General features: G+C 40.1%; 1 protein-coding gene across 1 annotated transcript in view; it reads left to right on the top strand.

The window, feature by feature from the left end:
* The window catches only part of ASB7 (ankyrin repeat and SOCS box containing 7), a 45,241-nt gene extending 20,128 nt beyond the window's left edge, over window positions 1-25,113 (top strand). Inside the window, exons 5-6 of the mRNA XM_021680502.1 lie at window positions 11,027-11,632; window positions 24,766-25,113. Coding sequence (XP_021536177.1) covers window positions 11,027-11,632; window positions 24,766-24,905 — 746 coding nt within the window. The 3' untranslated portion in view covers window positions 24,906-25,113. The remainder of the gene's footprint in view (window positions 1-11,026; window positions 11,633-24,765) is intronic.
* Window positions 25,114-25,379: the final 266 nt, after the last annotated feature.

Genomic DNA, 25,379 nt, shown 5'->3' with positions numbered 1-25,379 from the left:
AGAGATGGGATAATGGCCAGTCATTATTGCTTAAGTTTCACTTCTTATGTGGGTACAGTTCATTGTGCCCCCAAACCATTACAATAGTAACATCAAAGATCACTGGTAACAGATCACCAGAATAAATAGAACAATATGAAAAGGTTTGAAATACTGTGAGAGTAACTCACATATGGTACAGAGGCATGAAGTGAGCAGATACTGTTGGTAAAATGGTGCCAATAGACTTGCTCGATGATGCAGGTTGCCACACACCTTCCATTTGTAAAAAGTGCAATAAAGCATAGCACAGTCAAACAAGGTGTACCTGTGCTTTCAGACATCATGCTTTGAAGCGAACACTTAGGGTTTTATAATGCCCAGAAATATTAGAGTTTCTAAACACAAATGTAATGCATATAATAGTACCTCAGTACAAATCCTGATAATCTTTCTGACCAGGTTAGTATGCTGTTAAAGTTATACAGAGGAGTCTGTATTATAATAGTGGGAATCATAAAAATCCCATTATTATTATCCTCTTCATTGTCCCATTTGGAATCACTCTAAAAATTCTAAGATTGTTTTAAGAAAATAACATTAAGACATTTTAAGAAAATAACATTAAGAGACCTATCTTAGGTGTGTTTATTTATCTTCAGATTCAGTGTTCGTGTAACTGACCTGAAAGGCAGTCAGCTGAAGCTCTAGAAGTTAAATCCGTAGAGCAAATCCCCATAGGAACCTGAGAAGAGCTTCTCAGGGTTCCTCTTGATACAGTAGGTAAAATCCTTGTGGAGAAACACATGAAAGTAAGTTAGGGAGATAAGGGATAAATCAAAGAAATCAGTAGCAGTGTGGTGAGAAATTATTTTTAGCTTTTCAAAAATGAAAGATTTTGCAAATGATATCCCAAGTGTGATAAAACAGAAATGTTAATGGTAGGAATTTATGAAAGCACTTGTAGAAAGCAGTTTAGAAGTATATATTAGATCCTTAGAATTGGGAGATCTTTTTGTCCAATAAATTGTCTTCTAATTAATTTATTCTAAGAAATCCATCCTTAATGAAGGAATTTTTTCTCTGTGAAAATTTCACCCCTCATTTCACATGATTTTTAAAATTCTCATGCCCAAACATAGAGAAAAGATTACATTATTAGACTATGATTACAATTACTTGTAATTTTTTAAAAGGTGTAGAAGAAAAGCTGCAAGGCTACCATCAGTGTTGAGAGTAGTTATCAGGGAATGCTGTTTTGGTTTTTTTTTTTGCACTGCTGCTTTACTAAATTTTGCAGTTTTTCATTAATGAAAAAATGGTTTCTGGGCGAAATCCTGTTTGGAGACATTATACCATTTGACCTTCCAGCTTTTTATTCTGTGGTGAATTATTAGCAAAGTTTTAGGTGTTCATCTAGTTTGCTTTCCTCCATCACTGTTGCCTCTCTGTCCTGTGTTAATACTTACAACATGAAGCATAACTACGTTTTAGACCTCCAAGCAATGTCTGTTCCTGTGCAACTTAGCTAATTGCATTTGGTGCTTCCTAAAACTTTTTAGAGTAATCACATGTAGGGGTGCCTGGGTGACTCAGTTGTTAAACGTCTGCCTTTGGCTCAGGTCATGATCCCAGGGTCCTGGGATCAAGCCCCGCATCGAGCTCCCTGCTCCACGGGAAGCCTGCTTCTCCCTCTCCCGCTCCCCCTGCTTGTGTTCCCTCTCTAGTTGTCTCTCTGTGTCAAATAAATAAATAAAATCTTAAAAAGAGTAATCACATGTATAGTGAACTAGAGTATGGTACTTACACCTGTATTTTCCTGATTTTAGGATTTTCCTTTTAAATGCAAATGGGATGCATATAATATAATAGTACATTTGTATAAATCCTGATTATGATTTTAATCAGGTTAGTGTACATTCCAATCCTTAGACCAACCAGTAAAACAAATAAAAAAACCAACAGTGCAAAGATGTGTAGTTAAAAAGTCAATAGAGACATTAAAATGGAATGCTAAAAAATGGCCTAATAGTACAAAAAAGGCAGTAAAGAAGGGGCACAATAGAGGAAACAAATGGAAAACAAATAATAAAATGGTAAATCTAAACTCAGGTATAGCAATAATTATATTAAACATTAATGGACAAAACACTCCAGTTAAAAGCTAGAAATTGTCTAAAAGGAGTAGACAAGACTCAATTATATGCTGCCTACAAGAGATGTGCTTTAAGTACAGAGAGACAGATAGGTTGAAAGTAGAAAAATGGATAAAGATATACCATGCAAATGATAATTAAGTGAAGGCCAGAGTGGCTATGTTAATAACATATAAAATCTATCTTAAGACATATACTATTACCAGAACTAAAGAAAGACAGTGACAGATGGGACAGTTCATCAGGGTTAGGGGTTTATAATGCCCAGAAATATTAGAGAGGAGGTTGATCATAGAATGTGTACCCAATAAGAGAGCCCAATTTGAGGCAAAAATTTGATAAAGGGAAAAGTGGACAGTTTCACAATCACAGTTGAAAATTTTAACATCTCTCAGCAATTGATAGAACAACTAGATAAATCAATAACTAGAGAAAAATCTGAAAAATATCAAGCTCATTGACTTAATTGATATTTTTGAAAATTGCACCCAGCACCTTCAGAATATACATTTTTTTTTCATGTGTACATGATAGGACACCAGGATAAACTGTATGCTGGCAATAAAGTCTCAGTAGATTTTATGAAATTATAAGAATATGTTCTCTGACTATAATGGAATTTTATTAGAATATCTAGGACAGCCTCAGATGTTTGGAAATTAAACAGTGTTTTGAACTGAATGCTACCGGAAGTCCACTGTATCAAAATTTATGGGATGTATTAGAGTGGTGTTTAGAGAGAAATTAGTGACTTTAAATGCTTATAGTAGAAAAGAAGAATGATCTTAAATCAGTTATCTAAATTTTACCATAGGAAACTTGAATAAGAAATTGAAACCAAAGTGGCCGCCGCCATCTGCCCTTCCTGCCCCCAACAGTCTCTGTGGCAATTATTATGAGAGCCGGCGCTCTCCTTGCTGCCACTGGGCTGACCTGCTTTTGGAGCTCAGTGAAAATGCCCTATGCCTGGAGCCTAGTTGAAAATAACAGTGGTGTCAGTTTAGGTGGCAAACAGTCTGAAAAGGCCAACAACACAGCTACCGGAGGCTGTGATCCTGGTTGGGGCAAGCAACATAGTACCCTCACATTTAATAGAGACCCAGAGACGGAGACAGCCATTTGGGCTTCGTTAAGCTTCTGTGTATTCCTGGGAATTTGGAAGTCTACATGCATGCTTAAGAAAGGCCAGAGAAGACCCCAGTTATCTCTTCATCCTCATCTGAACCTGAGACCAGGGAATGAAAGCTAGGGCACACTCATAAATTCCCTGATGATTGAATGTACACCTCAACCTATATACATACCACCTTGGCAAAGTGTGGGAGCCTTGCTGGTTCAAGATGTTTAAGCACAACTTCTGACCAGTCATTGGTCAAAAATAGTTATTTTAACCAAACATAAATTAGTCTTAGGAGTGGCACCTAGAAGCCAGAATTTAATAATACTAACAACTAAGCAGAGACCTAAGTGGCTGCATAGTGCTAAGGAGACAGATTTTGTATAATTAGTCTGAGCACTTCACTAAAACAAACAGTAGCAGCATTTCACCCCATCCTCACTTTTAAGGTGTTCCTCATTAATCCAGAGTTGCTACAGTATCACCTAAAATCTTCAGTTTTCAGAAAAATTGTGAGACATGCCTAAGAAACAGGAATGTATAGCTCATACACAGGAAATAAAACCAGCTGATAGAAAGCATTTCTGAAGGGGCGCAGATGCTTTACTCAGTTAACAAAATTTCAGAGCAGCTATTATGTGTTCAAAGAACTAAGGACAGATACCGTGTCCAGAGAATTAAAGGAAAACGTGATGACAGTGACTCATCATAGAAGCTAGCAATAAAGAGAGAGAATTTACATATATGTCAATATATGTGTATGTCTCTAGAAATTCTCCAGTTGAAAGTACAATAACTAAAATCAAGAATTCATTACAGTAATTAACAGCAGATTTGAACTGGCAGAAGAAACTGGTGACCTTGAAAATTGATAAACAGACATTATTCAGTCTGAGGAATATATAGAAGAAAGAACCTAAAGAAAAAAAAAAAAGTAGAGCCCAGTAGACCTGTGGGACATTATCAAGAATACCGACATATGCATGAGGCCTAATGGGAGAGCCAGAAAAGAGAGGAGGGAAAGAGGCAGAAAAAAAATATTTGAAGAAATAATGGCCAGAACTTCCCATATTTGATGAAAAATACTAAACTGCACATCTGAAAAGTTCAGTGAACTCTGAGTAGGATGAACTCATCTATACACAAAACAGTCTAACTGCGGAAAGCCAAAAACAAAGAGAAAATCTTGAAAGCACCTAGAGAAGTAATTCATTATGTATAAGAATTCCTTGATAAGATTAGCAGCTAATTTCTCATAAGAAACAGCAGTGGCCAGAAGGCAGTGGGATGACATATCCTAATTGCCAAAAACAAACTGTCAGTCGAGAAGTTTGTATCTAGCAAAACTGTCCTTTGTTTTTCATACAAAAAATAAAGATCACTGGTAAAAGTATTACTCAGATATAGCTAAAAAAACAGTGTATTTGTTTCTATTGCCATGGAACAAATTACGCTGACATATGGCTTTATACAACACACATTTATTACCCTATACTTTTAAGGTGTTGGCCAGAATGTTCTCATCTGTAGGCTAAAGTTTGCTTCCAAGATAGCTCAGGTTGTTACCGGGTTCGTTTCCTTGTGCTTGTAGGACTAAGGGCCTCAGCTTCTTGTGGGCCTTTGGCTGGAGGTTCCTACGGTTTCTAGAGACTGCCTGCAGATTCTTGTCCCATGGGCTTTCCCACCAGCACCCCTTACCTCAGCTCAGCAATGAGAGTCACTATAGCAGGTCCGCCAGCAAGGTGGAACCTCATATAACATGACACAATCACAGTAGTGACAGTTCATCACTTTTGCTGAATTCTGTTGGCTTAGAAGGAAGTCATAGGTCCTGCTTGAAACTCAAGGGGAGAGGTACACAAAGGCATGGACATGAAGAGGCAGGGATTATGGGAGGGGCCCCCTAGAATCATTCTGCCATAGACAGTATAAATATATTCTCCCCATTTTCATCTCTTAAAGACAACAACATAACACAAGTATAAAACTGCTGTTAGGGGGTACCTGGGTGGCTCGGTCGGTGAAGTGTCTGCCTTCAGCTCAGGTCATGATCCCGGCGTCCTGGGATCGAGCCCCGCATCGGACTCCCTGCTCAGCGGGGAGTCTGCTGCTCCCTCTGCCCCTCACCTTGCTTGTTCTCTCTCTCTCTTCCTCTCTCAAATAAATAAAATCTTTAAAAAAAATCTATATAAAGATGTAATATATATGACAACAGTGGCACAAAGAAGGGGAGAGGAAAGAGGGCTATATTGGAACAGTTTCTATGTACTGCTGGAATTAAACCCAAAGTAAGAATAGGAATGAATGATAAAGAGAAAAGAAATCAGTGGGATTGAAAATGGGCAAATGATGGAGAAAATTGATAAAACAAAAAAAACAAAAATTGACTCTTTTAAAAGATCAACAAAATTGGTAAATCTCCAGCCAGACTGATGAAGAAAGCAAGAGAAAAAACACATAACCAGTACTAAGCATGGGAAAACTGTTTTACAGATCCTGTAGACATTAAAAGGGTAATAGGAATATAACAAACACCTTTTTGCCATTTAGAAGAAATGGACCAATTTCTGGAAAGTCACAAATTGCCAAAACTGACCCAAGGAGAAATAAAACAATTGAACAGCCCTATGTCAAAGAAATTTAGTTCATAATTAAAACTTCTCACTCAGAAAACTTTAGGCCCAGCTGTCTTCTTTCTTGTATTATTTCAAATGTTGAAAGAATACCAGTAACAGCACTACCCAAATTCTTTGGTTGTGTAACTGCTTAAGGCTTGCAATGCCCTGATACAAAACCAAATAGACATTGAAAGAAATGAAAACTACATACCGGTATCCCTCGTGATGATAGATGCAAAAATCCTTGACAAAATACCAGCAAATCTAATCCATCAGTGTACAAAAAAAGAATATTATATCATGGCCAAGTACTGTTTACCCCAGGAGTGCAGGGTTTAAGATTTGAAAATCAACATGGTAATTTACATTATTAATGGAATAAAAGTATAAATACCAAGTGATCATTTCAATAGGTGGCAGAAAAGGCATGTGACCATATAAAATACCCATTATCATAAAGACTCAGCAAACCAGAAGCATAAGATAACTTCCAAAACCTAAGGAAAGGTACCTAGGAAAAACTACAATGTGCATCATAGTAAATGGTGAACTGCTGAACGCTTTTCCTCTGAGATCAGGAACAAGGCAAGAGTATGTGCTTTTACCATTTTTATTTAACACTTGTTTAAATAAGAGTCCTGTGGATTGGAAAGAAAGAAGTGAAGCTCTCTTTCTTAGCGGTGAACGTAATTGTGTATATAGACTAGCATAAGAAATCTACAAAAATGTGCTTGAACAAAAATGTGAATTTAGTTATTTACACAGCTCAGTATGCAATCAACTTTATTTCTCTATATCAGCAGTTAATTGGAAAATGAAATTTTAAAACAATTTGTTACATCAACAAAACTTAAAATATTTAGTAATGTAATGATAGATGTGCAAGCCCTTTACATTGAGAAGTACAAAACATTGCTGAGGGAAATTAAAGAAGACCTAAATAGATAGATACTCTTTGTTATGTTTGGAAGAATCTATATTATTTAGAGTATTTGGGGATGGTTTCCATTTTTTGAGTCATTGGAGTTCCAGTCAAAATCCCATAGGCTTGTTTGAAGAAAATGACAAGTTGATTCTAAAATTTATTAGCCAAAACAGTTTTTTAAAAGGTTTGAGGGTATGTACTACCTGCTATTGAGACTTTCTGTAAAGCTGCAAGTAATCAGGACAATCCAGTATTGGTGTATGGATACACTTTTCGGTCAATAGACTAGAACAGAGTTTGGAAAAGACCCACACTTGTATAGTAAATTGGTTTTCGACCGTGGCACAGGGATAAATCATTGGGAAAAAGGTAGTCTTTACAACAAATTGTGCTGGGCAACTAGATATCTGTATGGAACAGTGAACCTTGATCTGATCTCACTTTACACAGAAATCAACTAGCAATAAGTCATTATCCTAAATGTAAGAGTTAAAAATAAAACTTCTAGAAGAAAACACAAATTCTAGGTGACACTGTGTTGGGCAAAGATTTCTTAAATGGGATACAAAAAGCGCAAGCAATAAAAGACACAAATGAGTTGACTTCCTCAACATTTAAACATTTTGCTCTTCAAAAAAAGGAAAATGAAAAGGCAATCAGGAGACTAGGAGAAAATATTTACAAAACATAGCTGACAAAGACTTGTATCCAGAATATATACACAATTGAATTGTAAACTCAGTAATGAGAAAAACAATCTAGTAAAAATGAGTGAGCAATTTCAACAGACACTTGACAAAAGAAAATACATGAATAAACCCAATATCACTAGTCATCAGGGTAATATAAATTAAAACCTCAGTAAGTTACTACTTTATACTCTCTGGAGCAGTAAAATTAAAATTATTGATGATGCCAGGTATTAGTGAAGATATAGAACTGTAACTCTCATACAGTGTTGCTGGTGAGAGAACATAATATTGTATAGCCACTTAGAAAAACAGTGTGGCAATTTCTTGGGAAGTTAAATGTACACTTAACATGTGGCCTAGCAGTTCTTTCCTAGGTATCTACCCAAATGAAATGAAAAATACAGACTTATATGTGAATGTTCACAGCAGCCTCATTCATAATAGCCTCAAACTGGAAATAACGCAGTTATCTATCTGCTGGTGAATCCATAAATAAATGTATATACATATTATGTAATACTATTCAGCAATACAAAGGAATGAACTTTTGATATATACACACCAACAACATGGGTGAATTTCAGAAACATCATGCTAACTGAAATCAGTCAAACACAAAAGTCTACATACTGTATGATTTCAGTCATATGGAATTCTAGAAGGGCAAAACTGTAGTGTTTGCTTGGGACGCACAGTCTGGGCAAGGAATTGACTGTAAAGAGGCAGGAAGGAACTTTCGGAGATGATGGGAGTATGTTGATTGTGGTGGTGGTTACATGGCTGTCTGTAGTTCGTCCAAGTTCATCAACCTCTACACTTAAAACGGGTGACACCTCACTAAAGCAGTTGGAAAAAAATCATATTGGTAGGAAATACTTTTATTTATATATACTTTAAAAATTTTCAGTAGGTTTAAATGGATTTCTTGAAACTATACTGTAACTTGTTTAAAATAAGTTGCACCTGGGGGCGCCTGGGTGGCTCAGTTGGTTAAGCGACTGCCTTCGGCTCAGGTCATGATCCTGGAGTCCCGGGATCGAGTCCCATGTCGGGCTCCCTGCTCGGCAGGGAGTCTGCTTCTCCCTCTGACCCTCCCCCCTCTCATGCTCTCTCTCTCTGTCTCATTCTCTCTCTCAAATAAATAAATAAAATCTTAAAAAAAAAAAATAATAAGTTGCACCTGTGAGAAGGCAGAAGCGAGCTAAAAGGACAAAGTAATGAGGTGGCCGGGACTGCTGTTGGTGTTCAGGGAAAGCTTTTCTGATGAAGGGACGTTTGAGCAGATACAGATGAAGTGAATTCAGTTCAATCAAAGAAGTGTCGTCACATGTATCTTGTGCATCTCTTATTCACTTTGTATCTAGGCGTTTTGCAGTTTCTGTTACTAATTACAAATGAGATCTTTTCCTTATCTGTTGCATTAGCTATAATAATCCTTAAATTAATCTTTGTTTTCATCTTCATTTGTCTTTTGTCTCCTATTTGTTAATGCCTTGAGGACAGTAAGTATACACTTTTTACGCACTGTTAATTTATAGCTCTACCTCTGTGCTGTGTTTCCAGCATGTCCTCGGTTACTGCGTTTTCATGGTTTTTACTGAGACTAAGCAGATCCTTGTTGGTATCTGTTAATCTTTGTTTTTCCTAGCTCAGTATAGCACCAAAATGCAAGTAGCACCTAAAAAAGGCCTAAAGTGGAAAACCAAAGATGCTGGTGCAATTTCATCTAACATAATTTCAATCTTACTGTCAAATGGAGTGAGTATAGGATGTGCGTAAGACTGTTTGCTGGCACCTTTAAAGACACCCCTGGTGGATTCAAAGGTGGGAGAAATGAAGGAAGGTATTCTGAAACCCCACAGATTAAGAAAGAAGCAGCTGATTGGTCAGGTATAGATTAGAAATGGAAGTCTTGGCAAGATTCATCGTTTCATTCGAATAGAAGGGGTTCTTTTAGATTTCATGCCTGTCTTAGTCTCCATACATAAGGGAGGTGGGTGTCCGAGACTTGAGGGCTCAGCATAAGCTGTCCAAGTGAAAACATTTGTCGCTCAAGTTCGTGCCTTACCAGTAGATGGCAGCAAAATGCTTTGTTTAAACGTTCTTGCTTGCTTTAAAGTCTCACGGTGTATAGGTACTGTATTTTTTTTTTTTTTTTAAGCGACGGCCAAGGCAGATAGAATACTCTTACTTTCTTTAAATTGTAATACGACCACTGGGTAGTATCAGTTTATACTAAATGATTTTAGAAATTCAACTGATACAGCTTTCCTAAAAATGTTAACTTTTTACAGGTTTTGTTAGCAACTACTTCTTAATTGTATTTTTTATTCTCTATAGTATTATTAATATTTTGTATGGAGTTTTCTGCCTCATAGATTTTTCTAAGGGACCCAGCTGCCATCATATAGTTTAGAACTAAATAACGTTTTAGTAAACAATATAGGAGTGTTTTAATCCTATAACTTTGGATACTTTCTGTTTATTTGGAAAACACTCATGAATTTCTCTCTTCCATGAATAAACTAGAAATTAAGGGAGCATTTTAACCCTAGGTAGTTAGGCCTGACCAATTTATTTTCACCTGAGATTGTTGGCCCCCAGGACGTGACCTACATAACAGGAGGGAGCACTTCTTGCCCCTTTTCTACCCACTGCCCAGGAAGGCCAGTGGGATAAGAGCCACACAGAACTGACCCTTGGCTTCAGGGAAGATCGGGGCAGGTGACAAAAGTCTGTGATGAAGAGTCACATAGCCGATTGTTGCTTCTCTTTCTTCCTTTCACTTTCTTTCCAGAAATCAGTCCATTTAGGAGAGCATTTTGGAACTGTTACAGAAAATATCTATACAGGGCTGAGGTTTCTCCCAGTTTTTCACACAACATGCTGCTTAATTCTTAGAAACTCCAAAATTCTTATAAAACTAAGAATCCACAGAATAGTCTCTTATCTTAGGAAAACATGATTTATCAAGATCATTTAACATATATCTTACGTGCTTTGGAATTTTTACAGACCACAGGTTTTTTTTGTTTTGTTTTTTGTTTTTTTTTACCTAATACACCCTAAAACAACACAGCCTGCCAGACCACAGTACATCCGTCCTTTAGAGCAGCAGATGTTGCTACACATGCTTCTCTTTAAGACCAAGAAGCACAAGAGAAAACAAAAAGTTCAAAACTGAAGAGAAACATGAAACAATACAGAGATGAGAGAGCCGAGTAGCCAAAAGCAGTTGGTTAAATTAAGACTGAGAGGGGCTGTGGCCATCTGAACACTTTGTTTTTGCCTATCTTTTAAGTACTCTGTAGGTCATTTTCATCCTGTTAACCCAGGTTTGATGACTTTCTATCAAAATTTATTTTCTGTGAAAACTATGCTTCAATTAAACTGAGAAAGAAGTACTTGATGTCCATTACAATCTTCAGTCATTTCACATTTTTTTTTCCTGGGAGTGGGCTTAAATGCTCTGTGCCGTGGTAGAGTTCATTGTTTTGTCTTCGAGTCTGCTAATGTTTTCATTTTGGTTTTAACCCTAGCCGATCCAACAGTTAAGGACTTGATCGGAGGCTTCACTGCTCTTCATTATGCAGCCATGCACGGCCGGGCCCGGATTGCACGCCTGATGTTAGAATCTGAATACAGGAGCGACATTATTAATGCCAAAAGCAATGATGGCTGGACTCCCCTCCATGTGGCTGCTCACTATGGTAGGGACTCATTTGTCCGACTCCTACTGGAGTTCAAGGCTGAGGTCGACCCACTCAGCGATAAAGGCACCACCCCCCTTCAGCTCGCCATCATCCGAGAGAGGTCAAGCTGCGTGAAGATCCTCCTGGACCACAATGCCAACATCGACATCCAGAACGGTTTTCTGTTGCGATACGCTGTGATCAAAAGCAATCACTCTTATTGCCGAATGTTCCTTCAGAGAGGAGCAGACACAAACTTGGGTCGCTTAGAAGATGGACAGACTCCTTTGCATTTGTCTGCCCTTAGGGATGATGTGCTTTGTGCACGGATGTTATATAACTATGGAGCGGACACAAACACAAGGAACTATGAAGGACAGACCCCATTGGCTGTTTCAATAAGTATTTCTGGAAGTAGTCGACCGTGTTTGGATTTCTTACAAGAAGTCACAAGTATGTAATTTAATTATTAATCTTACTGCATTTTTAAGAAATTTTCATCTTCTGGGGGCGTGTTTCAGATGTGTTTACAACTTAAAATGAGCAGACGCTAATGATTCCTATCAGCCCTGCTTATTAATAAGTTATTAATAATGTGACTCATGCCGCATTCATCTGAAATAAAAAGAAAGCTCTGTATCACAAGATTTCATACAAATTCAGTTGTGTTACTAAAAGTAATAGGGATAGATAGGCTGAGAGCGGAAATGTAGGAAGGGACAGAGAAAGGAGAAATTGTTAAATTCACAAAGATCTCTGTTAGAACAAGACAGTTCTTACTGGTCATACACATAATCATTCGGGCTTTCATGGACTTCTGATTGAAGAATTAGAAGGAGAGCGTTGGACTTTAGGTTCCATAGCTGTGGAAGTGTTCTAGAATTGGTGCTTCAGTGCTAAGCTGTTGCTCCACGTCTTATTGTTGCTTTTCTGGCTTCCCGGGATGTGACCCCACATGAGATGAACAGCAGTGTTCCTGAGCGAGGGATCCTAGTAATGCAGGTTACAGATGCCAGAAGCTGTTGTAAGATGAGATTTGTCGTCAGTGGGAGATTTGGTACTACGGCCCCGGACCCTTGTGGCTTCCACTTCTGACCTGTTTTGGTACGGGCGCTTCTGAAAGCCTGGGAATGTGTGCCCCGCCTTGCGTGGTGGTGCACGTTTGCATTGTTTCTCTGGTAGGGGTATTGGTCTGTGTGTGGATATAGCCACCCTCCCTTGTCAGGCTTCCTCCGCAGCTCGTTGAGGTGCGTCTCGGAGCTCAACATCCAACCCGAGGCTCAAGTCGGTAAACGACATGCTTGATTTCACCCTCTGCTGCACTCTTTCATGAATTCCCTTTTCCTCGCCTGCTTTTTCCCTTTCAGTCGTTATCATGGAAGAACAAATACACTGTGGGTACTGGGTACTGAGGGGTAAGGAGTTGACTCGACCCTATAAATAATCTACCTCCTGCTTGGAACTGAACTTGGGAGTGGAAATCTTATGAACAAATGAAGTGTAATTTGGATTTTGTGTGCTTATGAAAAGGAAAAGATGGCATTGTTACCACTGGGTGTCTGCAGACCAAAGCCTCAAAAGAAATCACCCTCAGCATCTAACTTAGGCTGTCCACTTGGCCTGTGTGTGGCGACGGAAACGGCCTGTCCGCACTGTCCAGTATGGTAGCTACCAGCCCTGGCCCCGTGTGGCCGGTGTACACGTGTTACGTGCTTAATGCCACTGAGGAACGGAGTTGTTCATTTATCTGTATTAATTGAAATTTAGAGGGCTACAAGGGCCTGGTGGCTCCCGTGTCCTACACAGATCTGTCTGCCTTGGGAGCAGGGTTTTGGGCTGACTGGTAGGTGATCCCTTGAAGAAAGTTTTTGAGACACACGACATACCGAGACACAGGGGATGTCCTCTGTGGTGTTTCCTCGCCAGCTTACCCTGACTCCTCAGATCCAGGCCGCATCTAACGAAAAGTGTGCCGTGACATTTCCAGTGCTGGTTCTCTCAGCCAATTTTCTAGCAGTCTTCATTCGTAGACTGGGAGGGGTATTGGTGTTATGAGAGAGGATATTACTCTTAAACTTCAGGTTAGGATTCTGTCCTGGAAAAAGCCTGTGAAGTATCTCTTAATCTTTCTGCATTCTGAATATCTTCTTGTTGTTGCTTTCGTTTTTGTTTTAATTTCTCACTCGAGACTCCTGGTTAAATTAGTGTGACTGCCTCAGCCCCTTTTGTTAAATATTTTGCTCAGCAGTTAAAGGCATTGACTAGAGCTGGGTTGCCCAAGCTCAAGCCCCAGCTCTGCCACCTGTCACCTGTGACCTTGGGCAGGTTACCCAACTGCTCTGCCGCAGTGTCCTCATGGGAGCATTAGGATAATTACATCTATCTTACAGGCTTGTTGTGTGGGTTAAATGAGTTAATGTTTGTAATGTGCTTAAAGTAGCACCTGGCACATTTTAAGTGCTATATATGTTTTTTAAAATAGGAGAGTGGATGAACAGCAAGGCCTGGCTTGCTGCCAGTAGAGTGAATCCCTTAGATTCTTACTCTCCCCCAGCCTCCTATTTTTTAGCTTGGTGGACTGTTATTCCCCTTATCTTCCCCTGTGCCAAATGTAAACTCCCCTAGTCACTGTATGGATGAGGGAGTTATCCAGAATGAAAAATCTTTTGAGAGAGAAATTCCACAAGAAAGCTGAACCTTGGGCATAGACTAGCAAGAACTTTTAAACTTACGGGGGGTACAGAAGGCATTTTAATGACCTGCATGCCTGGAATTTTGTTCGGAGACAAGTAGCGTAGAACTTAAGTTTGGGGGCAAAGCCCACTTCTGAATTCTCAGGCACAGATTATGCCTGTGGTAGGGACGGACTTTCTTCAGCCAGCCACCTCTGCAGGAGAAGGCCTTAGGCCTGAAAATCTCTGGTAATTGCAGTTCCTTGTGTCCAAGGGTCTGGAAATCAGAGGAGGGTTTTAGAGAACAGAGTAGAGAGGGCGGAAAACGATACGGCTCCCTGCTGGAGAGTGCCACTTGAAAGGAGGCTGCTTCCATGTCTGATTGGCCAGCCTCTTTGCAAAACAGGTGCCGTGTTGTGCTGCCTGCCCAGGAAATCCTTCGATTGTAAGGCTTGTTACTCTTTCTGCACAAGAAGGAAGCGTTCAGAAGGCAAAGTGGAATCCAAGACCTGGACAAGCAGCAAGGTGAAAAGCTGTTGGAGGGGTCAGCTTGTCACCATTCTTCCCTTTGCCAGGGACCTGCACATCTCAACTCACTGTGTGGAATCTATCTCTGTGGGGCTGCTCTTTCATCGAGGCATTAGAGAGGCAAGATTTTACTGTTACCGTCTACCATCTTCGTCAGTTTCAACAGAGCAATCATAAGTTAAATTGCCTGTCTGATAACTCCAACATCTGTGTCATAGCTGAGTCTGTTCCGATGCTTGCTTTGTCTTTCCCAACTGTTGTTTTTTTTCTTGCCTTTTAGCATGTCTTGTAACTTTTTATTGAAGCCAGACAGGATGGATCAGGTAAGAGGAACAGAGGTAAATAGGCCTTTAAATGTCAGGTTCTGTGTGAACCTGGCCGGGATCTGGGCTGCGTGCCATGTCTGCTGGAGCTGTAGGTCCTGGAAACTTCAGTCCCTCCTGCGTCCTCGGTCTTGTCTCCCCTCTCGACTTTGGGCTTCTCTCTGTCCTCCTCCTCTTCCCTCACACAGCTTGGTGAGACAGTTAGAACAGTTCTCTGACTCCAGCACCCAGAGTCTTTCTCCAGGTGGGATAAGACTCTGGTCAAGTCTTTACCCTTAGAGAACAGGCCTTTGTTATGGAGAAGGTTCTGGGTGTAGATCCCATGATTATTCTTAACCCTCCTCCCTTGCCAGAGCCACAAGGGGGTTTTTATTAGCTATTCACTATGACAACCTGGTGGGGTTCCTGAAAGTAAAATGGAGAGAATGTGGCAGGTGGGGGAGTTGCTTCCTAAGACTGTGACCCTCACTGTCAGGCCAGTCCACACACAGCCTCAGGTAACTCGTCAAAATTACCATTGAAGTGTTCCTACGAGTTTATGGCTCCAGCAGCTTGTGCTCCAGGTACGCGCATCTTAGCGGTCACTCGCTGGATTTGTTGCTCTCTCCTGACTGTGTGGTGGTTTGTGCTGTGAGGTCTGTTCACTGGTGGGCGAGTCCAAGGCAAGTCACTGATTTTGCGTTTGTTCAGCGTTTTCTTCTTACAAGAGCAGGAGTGATGACTTCCAAGCTCCTTACATGTTCAGGAGCTAAAACTGGAAGTCAGTTTGTTAGTTTTGTTGTTTTTACATAAAAAGTGAACAACAGCCTATTCATGGTCATTTGGGCTGAGTAGCATTTCGCCCCCTGGAATTCAGAGGCACAGCTCTCCCGTATATGATCCTGAAGATCTCTCAGCTCTGCCTCTGTCAGAGGTGTTGTTAAATTAGCTGTGTCTAGTGGTAGAGAGAGCAGCTAATGGGCTCTTGACCCCGTGTCTGACATGCCTAAAAACCTTGGGCAAGCCGCTTAGCCTCCCAGCTCCCCCTGATTCTCAGTTACCCCCTCTGAAACATGAGGGAATTAGACCACAGTCCTTGGGGTCTCCCCCCTCCTTTTTAAAATTCTTGCCGGTAACCACTCTTAAAGGGGATGATTTCCTGCCATTTGTGATTTTATTTTATGATTTATGTAGAACAGTGGTTTTCATAGTGTGGCCTCTTGGGGGGTCCTCAAGACCATTTTAGGTGCCCATGAGGTCAAAACAGATTTCATAGCAGTGCTGAGATGTGATTCGCCTCTTTCGCTGCACTGTCATTTGACTGATGGGGTAGGCGCAATGGCGGGTCAAACTGCTGGCTCCTCAGTGTTAACCGAGGCAGTAGCCCCAAAGGGTACACGTAGTTCTTGAGTTCTTCACCACCAGGCAATCTCACTAAAGAAGATTTCCAGTTCCACTTAGGGATGTCTTTGACAAAGCAGTAAAATTAATCCCATTAAATCTGATCCCTCTGAGTACATGCCTTTTTAATATTCTGTGGAATGGAAATTGAAAGTATTCTTAGTGCATACCAGAGTGCTGTGATTGAATTGACAAAAAGCACTTCTTCAATTTGTTTGAGCTGAACCAGCAGCTTTTTTTGTGGAGCACCCATTTTTACCTGGAAGATTGACTGACAGCCAAACGATAGCTATTTAGTCTTGGCTATTTGGCAGACTTTCTTATCACGTTAAGGAAAACAATTGACGGTATTTATGACAAGTCATAAAATTTGAGCTTTCAAGTGAAAATTAGAATTTTGAAAAGCTTGTATTTGCTACTGTGACATTGGCAGGTTCCCAATACGCAAAGACTTTTTTGAGATAAGCGGCAATACTAACAAACGTGATTTTTTTTGATGCTATTTAATGAAATGGGTCAACATTTGGAAGATCTCCATAACCTAGTGAGCCAATGTTTTCCAAAGGACTAATGCATAATTTGACAAAAACATGCATGGGTAAAAGATCCATTCAAAGGACAAAGTGGACCAATAGATTTGAATGTGAAAGAGTACGAGACGTTCATTGATTTGGTTTCAGATCGCATATTGTGACTAACTTTTAAAAAAATACCACTTGTCGAGTTTTGGTGAAGTATCAAAGAAGACGATGATCATCTAAAAACACTATGAAAATATTCTTTCCCTTTCCAACTATGTGAATGAGGCTGGATTTTCTTGAAGTACTTCAATCAAGACAGCATATTAGAACAGAATGCAGGAGCAGATCCATGAATCCAGCTATCTTGTATGAAGCCAGACTTTAAGAGATAATTTGCAAACACATAAAACAGTGCCACTCTTCTTGTGAAACCTTTTTTGTTTTAGAAAGCAGCCTCTTTTTTCTCCCAAAATTTACCTCAACTGATAATGAATTTATATTACTGTTATTTTTTTTTAAGATTTTATTTTTTTAGTAATCTCTACACCCAGTGTGGGGCTTGAACTCCAAACCCTGAGATCAAGAGTTGCATGCTCCACCAACTGAGTCAGCCAGGCACCCTGTATTACTGTTATTTTTAAATGAATCAACGAATATGTTTTAAACTTCCCAACCTTAATTTCTACGTATGGCAAATACAGATAGAGATAACCCACATAAACAAAAACTCTTCGGGGTCCTCCAATTTTGAGAGTGCAAAGAGGTCATAAAACTAAAAGATTGAGACCCTGGTGATGTACAACTTCTACCTTCAAATTTTTAAGGACAGCTTGTTAGCCTGGTGTTTTCAGATATGGTGAATTTCTAATATATTTCTGTTTGCAGTTACTACAGTCTGGATAAAATGAAATGCTTTATTTTTTATTTTTTATTTTTTTAAAGATTTTATTTATTTGTCAGAGAGAGAGAGAGAGCACAAGCAGAGGGAGTGGGAGAGGGAGAAGCAGGCTTCCCATGGAGCAGGGAGCCCGATGCGGGGCTCAATCCCAGGACCCTGGGATCATGACCTGAGCCGAAGGCAGACGCTTAACGACTGAGCCACCCAGGCGTCCCAAATGAAATGCTTTAAATTACTACTTGCCCTATGCCAGTGTATTTACAGCTTAGGATCTGTAGAGATCAGTGATTCCTGAAGTGTGTCTATAAAATTGTGGTTCTGTCAGATGCTATGAGGGTAAACGGATACATTATTCAAATTAGTTTGGAAGACTAGTACCCTGGATTCTAGATCCCAGTTTCAGGGAGTACCAGCATATCCAAGGTGCCAAGAAGTCCTTGAGCAAGTTAACCATTAATTTTTGTTCACTGAACAGCCAGCTTTCACAAGCATATTCTATTCCTGTGGCAAGCTCTGGTCTAGATTATTCTTAAGGCAGGGAATATGCAATTTGGATTTGTGTTTACTATCCAAAAGGAGGCGAAGTTGCAATCTGTGTTTCGAGTAGATGTTGCTCACAGACTTGAAGCAACCACCCAGTTTGCATCAGTCGTGTGTGAAAGGTCGGACTGGGTTGTATTTTGATTTGTATAGTTTAGGAAATTAAATGGCTCCTATTTCTAAGAAAAAAAAAAAGATTAGGTAGATGGGAATTGAATTGGGTAAACTATTTGGGGGAGACTTAATCTGTCAAGTACTTAAGCGTGTTGCTTTCCAGAACAGCATCACAGGTGTTTAAAAATACTGTTTTATAAACACTGCAGTAACCTGAAATGTGTTTTTATTTAAAAATAGTCAAACATGATGTTTTGGCGGCAGGAGTTAAACTTCAAGAACAGTTTCAAACTCTAAAAAGTAAGAATACAAGTCATGACTCTTTTTTTTAATTTTAATTTTAAGAAGGTAAAATTTAGGCTGTGGCTTTCTCAGCTAAATCTAGTACAACGGCAAGCATATGAGCAGATGATCACATAAAACAACACCTCTACAACAGGTGCCCTTATTTCTGTATTTCTTTCAAATGCTTCTTTAATCACTTTGATTTTTGGGGGGGTTAGGATGATATCAAAACAGGGTTACCTAGTGTAACTTTTTTTTTTTTTAATATTTTATTTATTTATTTAATTGACACAGCGAGAGAGGGAACACAAGCAGGAAGGGTGGGAGAAGGAGAAGCAGGCTTCCGGCTGAGCAGGGAGCCCGATGCGGGGCCCGATCCCAGGACCCCGGGATCATGACCTGAGCCGAAGGCAGTCACTTAACCAGTTGAGCCACCCAGGTGCCCCACCTAGTGTAACTCTTTAAGAGAAGTAATTTGTGTAGCACATTTTACCTATGGTGATATTTTATTATTGATTTTTTTTTTTTTTTTTTTTGGGGTAATAAATTGGGGATTTGCCAGACATCTGCATTATAGTCTTGATAGGCCTTTGGGTCCCAATTACTAAAATCACTTCTAGAAATAAATAGTCGCTTATTTCTAAGGTCCTTTGATCTAGAAAGCATTGCCTTATTCTTCACTTTTTTCATGATATTTATATTGCTTTCTGTTTTCAATATAGGCTTCTAGAGATTTGTTATTTGTTAAGAAGCAGTCTATGGTTTTGTTTAGTTTTAATGCAAATGAAGAATAGAGGTCAAAGCTCATTAGCCTGTGGAAACAAATGTAACCAATGGACAAATGTCATCAAGGCTGAAATTATATATTTGGATTCTATCTAAGTTAAATTATTTTATAATACCACGATTTTTATATTAAGGTGAGCTAGAAACTGCCATTGTCCTATAAAGATTTGTTGAACCCATTTCATCCTGAGTGTCTGTGAAGGAAGTTCAGAGACAAGAGCAAAGGAATAAAACGTGTTTATGGTAGGATTTTAAAATGGGAAGCTGAAATAAAACAAAGAGGTATTGGGAGACCATTCCAGATGCTGACCTAAAATGGGGAGGTAGCTGAAAGGAACAAGTCAGATTGTAGACAGCAGTCAAAGGAGGCTCAATCTTTGTGTTTCTTTACACCCTCTACTGCCGGTCTCTTTCCCCTCTCCCCCAAAGAAGACCCAGAACATTGTTTTGCTTTCATTTTCTTTTCTCTGGCTATACAAAGATGTTTTGCCTCTCTACCTTTACAAATATTTTACCCAAATAAATAAATTTAGCCTGTCATAAATGTGGTAATGGTGGTATCAGAAGGAGGTGGTTTAGGATATTTGATTTTCTAAATTATGCCGCTGCCCTGGTTTTGTAATTTATCTTAGACCAGACCCTTCAAAAGCTGATTTCCTATTTTATGCAAGCCCAATTATTACTAATGATGGGCTACTTTACCAAATGGAGAGACTAATAGCCCTTTGAACTATTATGCAATCCCATTGTAGTTTGTTAGTGTGAATACCTTGTAGTGTTCCTGCATCCCCCAAAGTGTTTATGATTCCTGAAATTATACTCTTTTGTGAGCTATCCCCCCAGGTCTCTCCTGTTACAATCCCTTGAACAAGGCAGTTGTTACTTAACAGGCTAGGAGTAATTTTCTGCGACACCTAGTAAACCTTGTGCATGCGTGTGTTGAGTGTTTTTGGTTTCATTCTCTTTATTCTCTTTCTCTGCCTTCTTTTCTTCTGCCGCCTTCTCTCCCCTCACCCCTTTAATCCATGGCATAGTGCATTTTGGGGGTACATAGGCGCACAGTAAATCTTTTTTGAGTGATGTGTTGACTAGGAAGTAAGTACTTTTTCAATCATTTTCTGTTCCTAAAATGATACTCCTGAAAAAAAATAGCTCCCTAGTCAGTCTTAGAAATAGCAGGGATGGCAATGAGTAGTCCTTATCACACTCCTGCCTGTTAAAGCCTGCTGTCTGGTCCGTGTTCCGACATGGCAAGATGAGTCCCTGTCTCCGTTGGCGGCGCAGTAACGTAAAGACACCCCTCCCTTCATCACCGCACGGGTTCTTATATAGTTAAGGTTCTTACATCTCTGCCTGCCCAAAATCATGCGGCGATTTCCACAGTGTCATTCCCATCAATTTGCCCAGGACCGTTTCCCCGTAACCGATTACCAAGTGGCTCCTTTGCTGTAAGCTGCCAACTAGTTGTCTTCCTCTCTTAACACCGGGAAGAGGGGAGACCTCAACTTCCAGGAAGCACCCTCCACTTTTCTGGGAAGGAGAAGCAAACGTTATCCTTACAAGTATTGAAAAATCACTATTTTAACCTTTATTCACCAAATACTTATATAGCCCTTACTGTGTGTCTGGTACGATACCCATAAGCACTTTAGCAAAATTAACTTTTTTGATGCTTGTAAACCCTGTGATGGAGGTGTTGTTATCCTTGGTTCATAGATGAGGAATCTGAGGCAGGAGGCTAAGGAGCTTGCCCAGGATCACGCAGATTGTAAATGGTGGGGCCAGGAGTCAGACCCGGGCCGTCATGCTCCAGACTTGATGCCTTTAACCACTAAGATGTGCCTCTCCCATTAAAGGTCATTCTGCAGATTATACATGGCCAAGAGCTCTTTAAAAGATAAGATTCTCCCAAAATAGTAAAAGATTGCCACAACACACCACTTAGTAATTAAAGGAGAAGAAAAATCAGTAGCAAATCGAGTAAAACTCTCTGATGTTTAGACATAGAAAGTTCATCTCTCCCTGGGAGAGGTCCTGTGGTGGAGGTACCTTCAGAGAATGATAGGATTTCTGTAGCTACATCCCTTGGATTACAGGTGCCAGCTTATCTTTGCTTTCTTGCATTTTATCATAGACAGGAGAGCCAGTGGCCCCTCCAATAGTCGGCCCGTGGAATCTTCTTAACTAGATCATTAGAATATATTTACTACTCTTCTATGTTACAGCCGGGGACAGTGTTGCCAAACTTTCTGCTACTAATAAAAGCCCCCCCACCCCAGCTTCAAGTAACATTTTTTTTTCCAGCTTCTAGTAACATTTTAGAACTTTCTTTTAAGCCCTAACAGACTCCTCAGAGCCCTTCCCCACCAGCTGCTCCCAGTGATAAAGCCACATATTTTAGATTTTTTTTTTTTTTAATGGCAACACCCTACTTCAGGGTCCCAGAATCTCAGTTATCTAATGCTGCAAATTTTAGTGGCTTAACACAGTAATGGTGGATTATTTTGCTTCTCTGCCCCACGCAGTGTCATCTGGAGTCTCTTGACTGGGGCCTCTCCACTTTCAAGATGGCCCGCTCCAATGGCTGGAATTGGATGCTGGCAGTTGGGAGTTCAGCCGTTCAGCCAGGGTTGCTGGGCAGTGACCTCAGTTCTTCCTTCTAGACTGCTTAGACTTCTTCAGGGCATGCTGGTAGCTGTGTTGGCAGAGTGAATGTCCCAAGAACCAGGTGAAAGCATGTCCCCTTCTGTGACTTACTCATCGTAGTCACATAGCTTCACTTCCCCCATAGTGATGAGTGCACCCAGTTTCAAGGAAGGGGAACCGAGGCTCCATCTCTTAGAGGTGGGCATATGGATCACACTGTAAAAAAGAACATGAGGCACAGGAGATGTTGTGGCTATTTTTGGAGAGCACAGTCTGATACAAAATAGGATGAGCAGAAGATCCCCCTTCTGTAACCCTTTGCCTCGATCCCTTCTTTTTCGCCCTTAGCTAAGCAAATCCCAATAATACAGGTTTTCTACTTTGTTGGATGATATGTTTCCATTTAAGTGTGCATATATTTTTTACATGTCAGCCTTATCCTCACCTGTTTTTTGTCTGAATACATTGTGCTTGTTCTTTTTGTTAATATTACATTTGAAAAGAACCTGCCATCTATTAGGAAAATCAGATTCTTTACTCTGAAAAAAGAAGGTTCATATCTAATTCATATTCTGGTTTGCATTTGCAGATCAAATACTGTAAGCGCTTATCAAAAAATGACAATGATAATTTATTCCCTTCCTAATGGTAGCCCATGAAGGGTGGTGAAAAATAATTCAGAACAGGTTAGAAAATGATTTGCTGTTGACACGGGTGGGTTTTGCAGTGAGTTGACTGGTTTGTCCCTTATGGACAAGCCTGTTAAGTATTCATTCATTCAGCTCGTTTTTACTGAGTACAGTGTCAGGCCTTGGGCCACATTGGCAGCCAGATGTGGTCTGGCCCTCATGGAACATGTCAGATAGTGAAGAAGGTGGACATTAGTAGAGAATCACCAAATAAATGTAAAATCACAGCCTTATTAAGTGCTGTAGTAGAAAGGAACTCTGAAGTATCTGATGGGGAACCTTTGTCACCCCTAATGAAGTGCTTCTGAGCAGAGATCTGGAAAATGGAGAAGACACATCTTGGCGAGAGACGCGTGAGCGTATCACAGACTCACACTGATCTGCGTGCAGGTATCCATAGATAGACGTGCCCCAGGTTTACAGGCGTTTCTAGGAAAGCAGTAGCTTCTGCAGTTCTGTTCAGAGAAGACTGTGTGTTAAGTAACTCTTGGAAAGCACATGTTCACACAGGCCCTTACAGAGAGTTAAAAGGAGCCTTTTTCATTTATGAAGAATTACTTAATTTTGAATAATGGCGATCACTATAAACAAGGGCAGTTCAAGTAAGGGGTAAAGTACTAATTATAGCAGTGGTTCTCCATGTATGGCTTGGGGACTCCTGGAGCTCCACAAGACCCTTTCCCCTGTCTGAGGTCAAAACAGTTTTCATAATACCGAGACATGATCTGCCTTTTTCACGCTCCTTCTTTCATGAGCATAAGTGGACTTGTCCAGAGACGAGATGACTTTATCACAGCAGATTAAGTGTAGAAGCATATATGAGAACTCACCTGTCCTCTATTAAGCCAGCCCTTTAAGAACTTTGCAAAAATGTGAAAGAATGTCATTCTTACTGTTTTTTAAAATACTGTTTTTTTGTACCAGTGTTGTCTGTGGCCACATGTAGTGGGTTTATTTTTATTTATTTATTTTTTAATGAATAAGTATTTCTAAAATTCGCTTTAACTTCTAATATGGTAGTTATTGATAGATATAACCCACATAAGTGGAAGTTCTTTCGGGTCCTTGATATATTTAAAAAATGCAAAGAGGTTTTGAGACCAAGAAGTTTGAGATTCGCTGAGGTATGGCATTCTACTTGACTTTGAGCATGTTACTTAATCTCTCTGAGACGCAAAGAGTCTGTAAGATGGGGATGATGATCAAAGTAGTGCTTCCCTCATAAAAGGATGAAACGAGTTAGTGTATGTTGAGAGCTTATAAGGACCCATGGCATGGAGTAAGCATTCAACATGTTAGCTTTTGCTGTTTGTTACCATTTAATATGAGAGCAAAATTTATGTGAGTCCAGCAACTGAGGCACTGTTGCTCAGAATTCTTGCTTGTGTTTGAGGTCATCTAAATTGTTCTGGTAAAATACGATATTCAGAAGTGAACAAAATTGAATTTTGTACATTTTCTTCTGAGTTGAGTTACAGCAGTGGTTTTTATTGGCACATTAGGTAAGGGTGTGAGGTTTGAAGACACGTAGATTCAAAATAGCTTGGGGTGTTTTTTCTGCCTGACTCCCTGCCCCCCCAGTCTATGCCCTCGTGCCCACAGCCAAGCATCTGCTATGTCCAGAATCGTGGCGAACAGGTGGGCAGATGTCGCTTGGGAAAGCTCCCTGGAGATCATGCTACATGTCTAGGCTCCAGTGTCCTCAGTGGTGAGCTGAAGGAGGGGCCACATTAGACAGCATCTCATTTGGTTCCCCCACTTTGCAGACAGAGAAACTTTGATTTGCTCGCCCAGGTTCACTCAGCATATTAGAGGCATCCCAGGATGAAAACCGGCATTCTGATTTGTAATGAAAAGAATACCAGGCTTAGACTCAGAAAAACTGGTTTTAGTCTCTGTCCAAAAAGCTTTAACTGGTCATCTGACATTGAGCAATTTGCTCAAATCCCTGATCCCTTGAGTCCTTATTTGTAACATGGAGGTGAAAATATCCATCATCCCAGGGTTGTGAAAAGCATCAGATAAGACCTCACATGAAGGTCTCCAGGGTGCGTCCTCTCAGTAAGTCTGTCTGGTCCTTTGCATGTGAAGTCCATAGAGAGACGTGTCCCGGTGAAACAAATAATTCTTTTCAGAACTGAAAAGCCTGCCTTAAATATTGTACTGTGTAGCTTTGTAACAGTTTCTTTTTTCTGTCTTTTTAGGACAGCCCAGAAACTTGCAGGACCTGTGCCGAATTAAAATTCGACAATGTATAGGCCTTCAAAACCTAAAGCTACTTGATGAACTACCAATTGCCAAGGTCATGAAAGACTACTTAAAACACAAATTCGATGATATCTGATGTACACAGAACTGTGAGCAAGATTAGGAGTTATATTCCAGATACTTAAAAGGCTTTTTGCCTTGCACAAAGTATATCCTATGCAATTTCTGATTTGCTGTGAAGTCAGAAAGCAGGTATACACTTTTAGGTTTTTTGATTGTTTGTTTGTTTGGTTTTCATGGTAGGGGAGGGATTTTTTTATATATATAAACACACACACACACACCACATGCTTGAAGGTCTTAATTTGGTTTCTTGGTCCAAGTTTAAGAGGTCCAAGCTTTCTATACAATATTGCATTTACGAAAATTGTTTTTCCAAAACAACACAAGCAGCGTTGGAGTGGAGAATTTCCCCTTTCCAAATGTATGGTTTCATGGGCGTGCACGACATTATAAACCAGCAGAGCACTTGTTAAGGTTTGGAGGCACAGTTTCACCCGGGGTGGGGGGGGGGGGTCCTGGGTTCTACTGGAAAATGCCCTAAGAAATT

Source organism: Neomonachus schauinslandi, chromosome 9, assembly GCF_002201575.2.
Source record: "Neomonachus schauinslandi chromosome 9, ASM220157v2, whole genome shotgun sequence".
Taxonomy (NCBI): Eukaryota; Metazoa; Chordata; class Mammalia; order Carnivora; family Phocidae; genus Neomonachus; species Neomonachus schauinslandi.
This window is presented reverse-complemented; position numbering and strand designations above follow the sequence as displayed.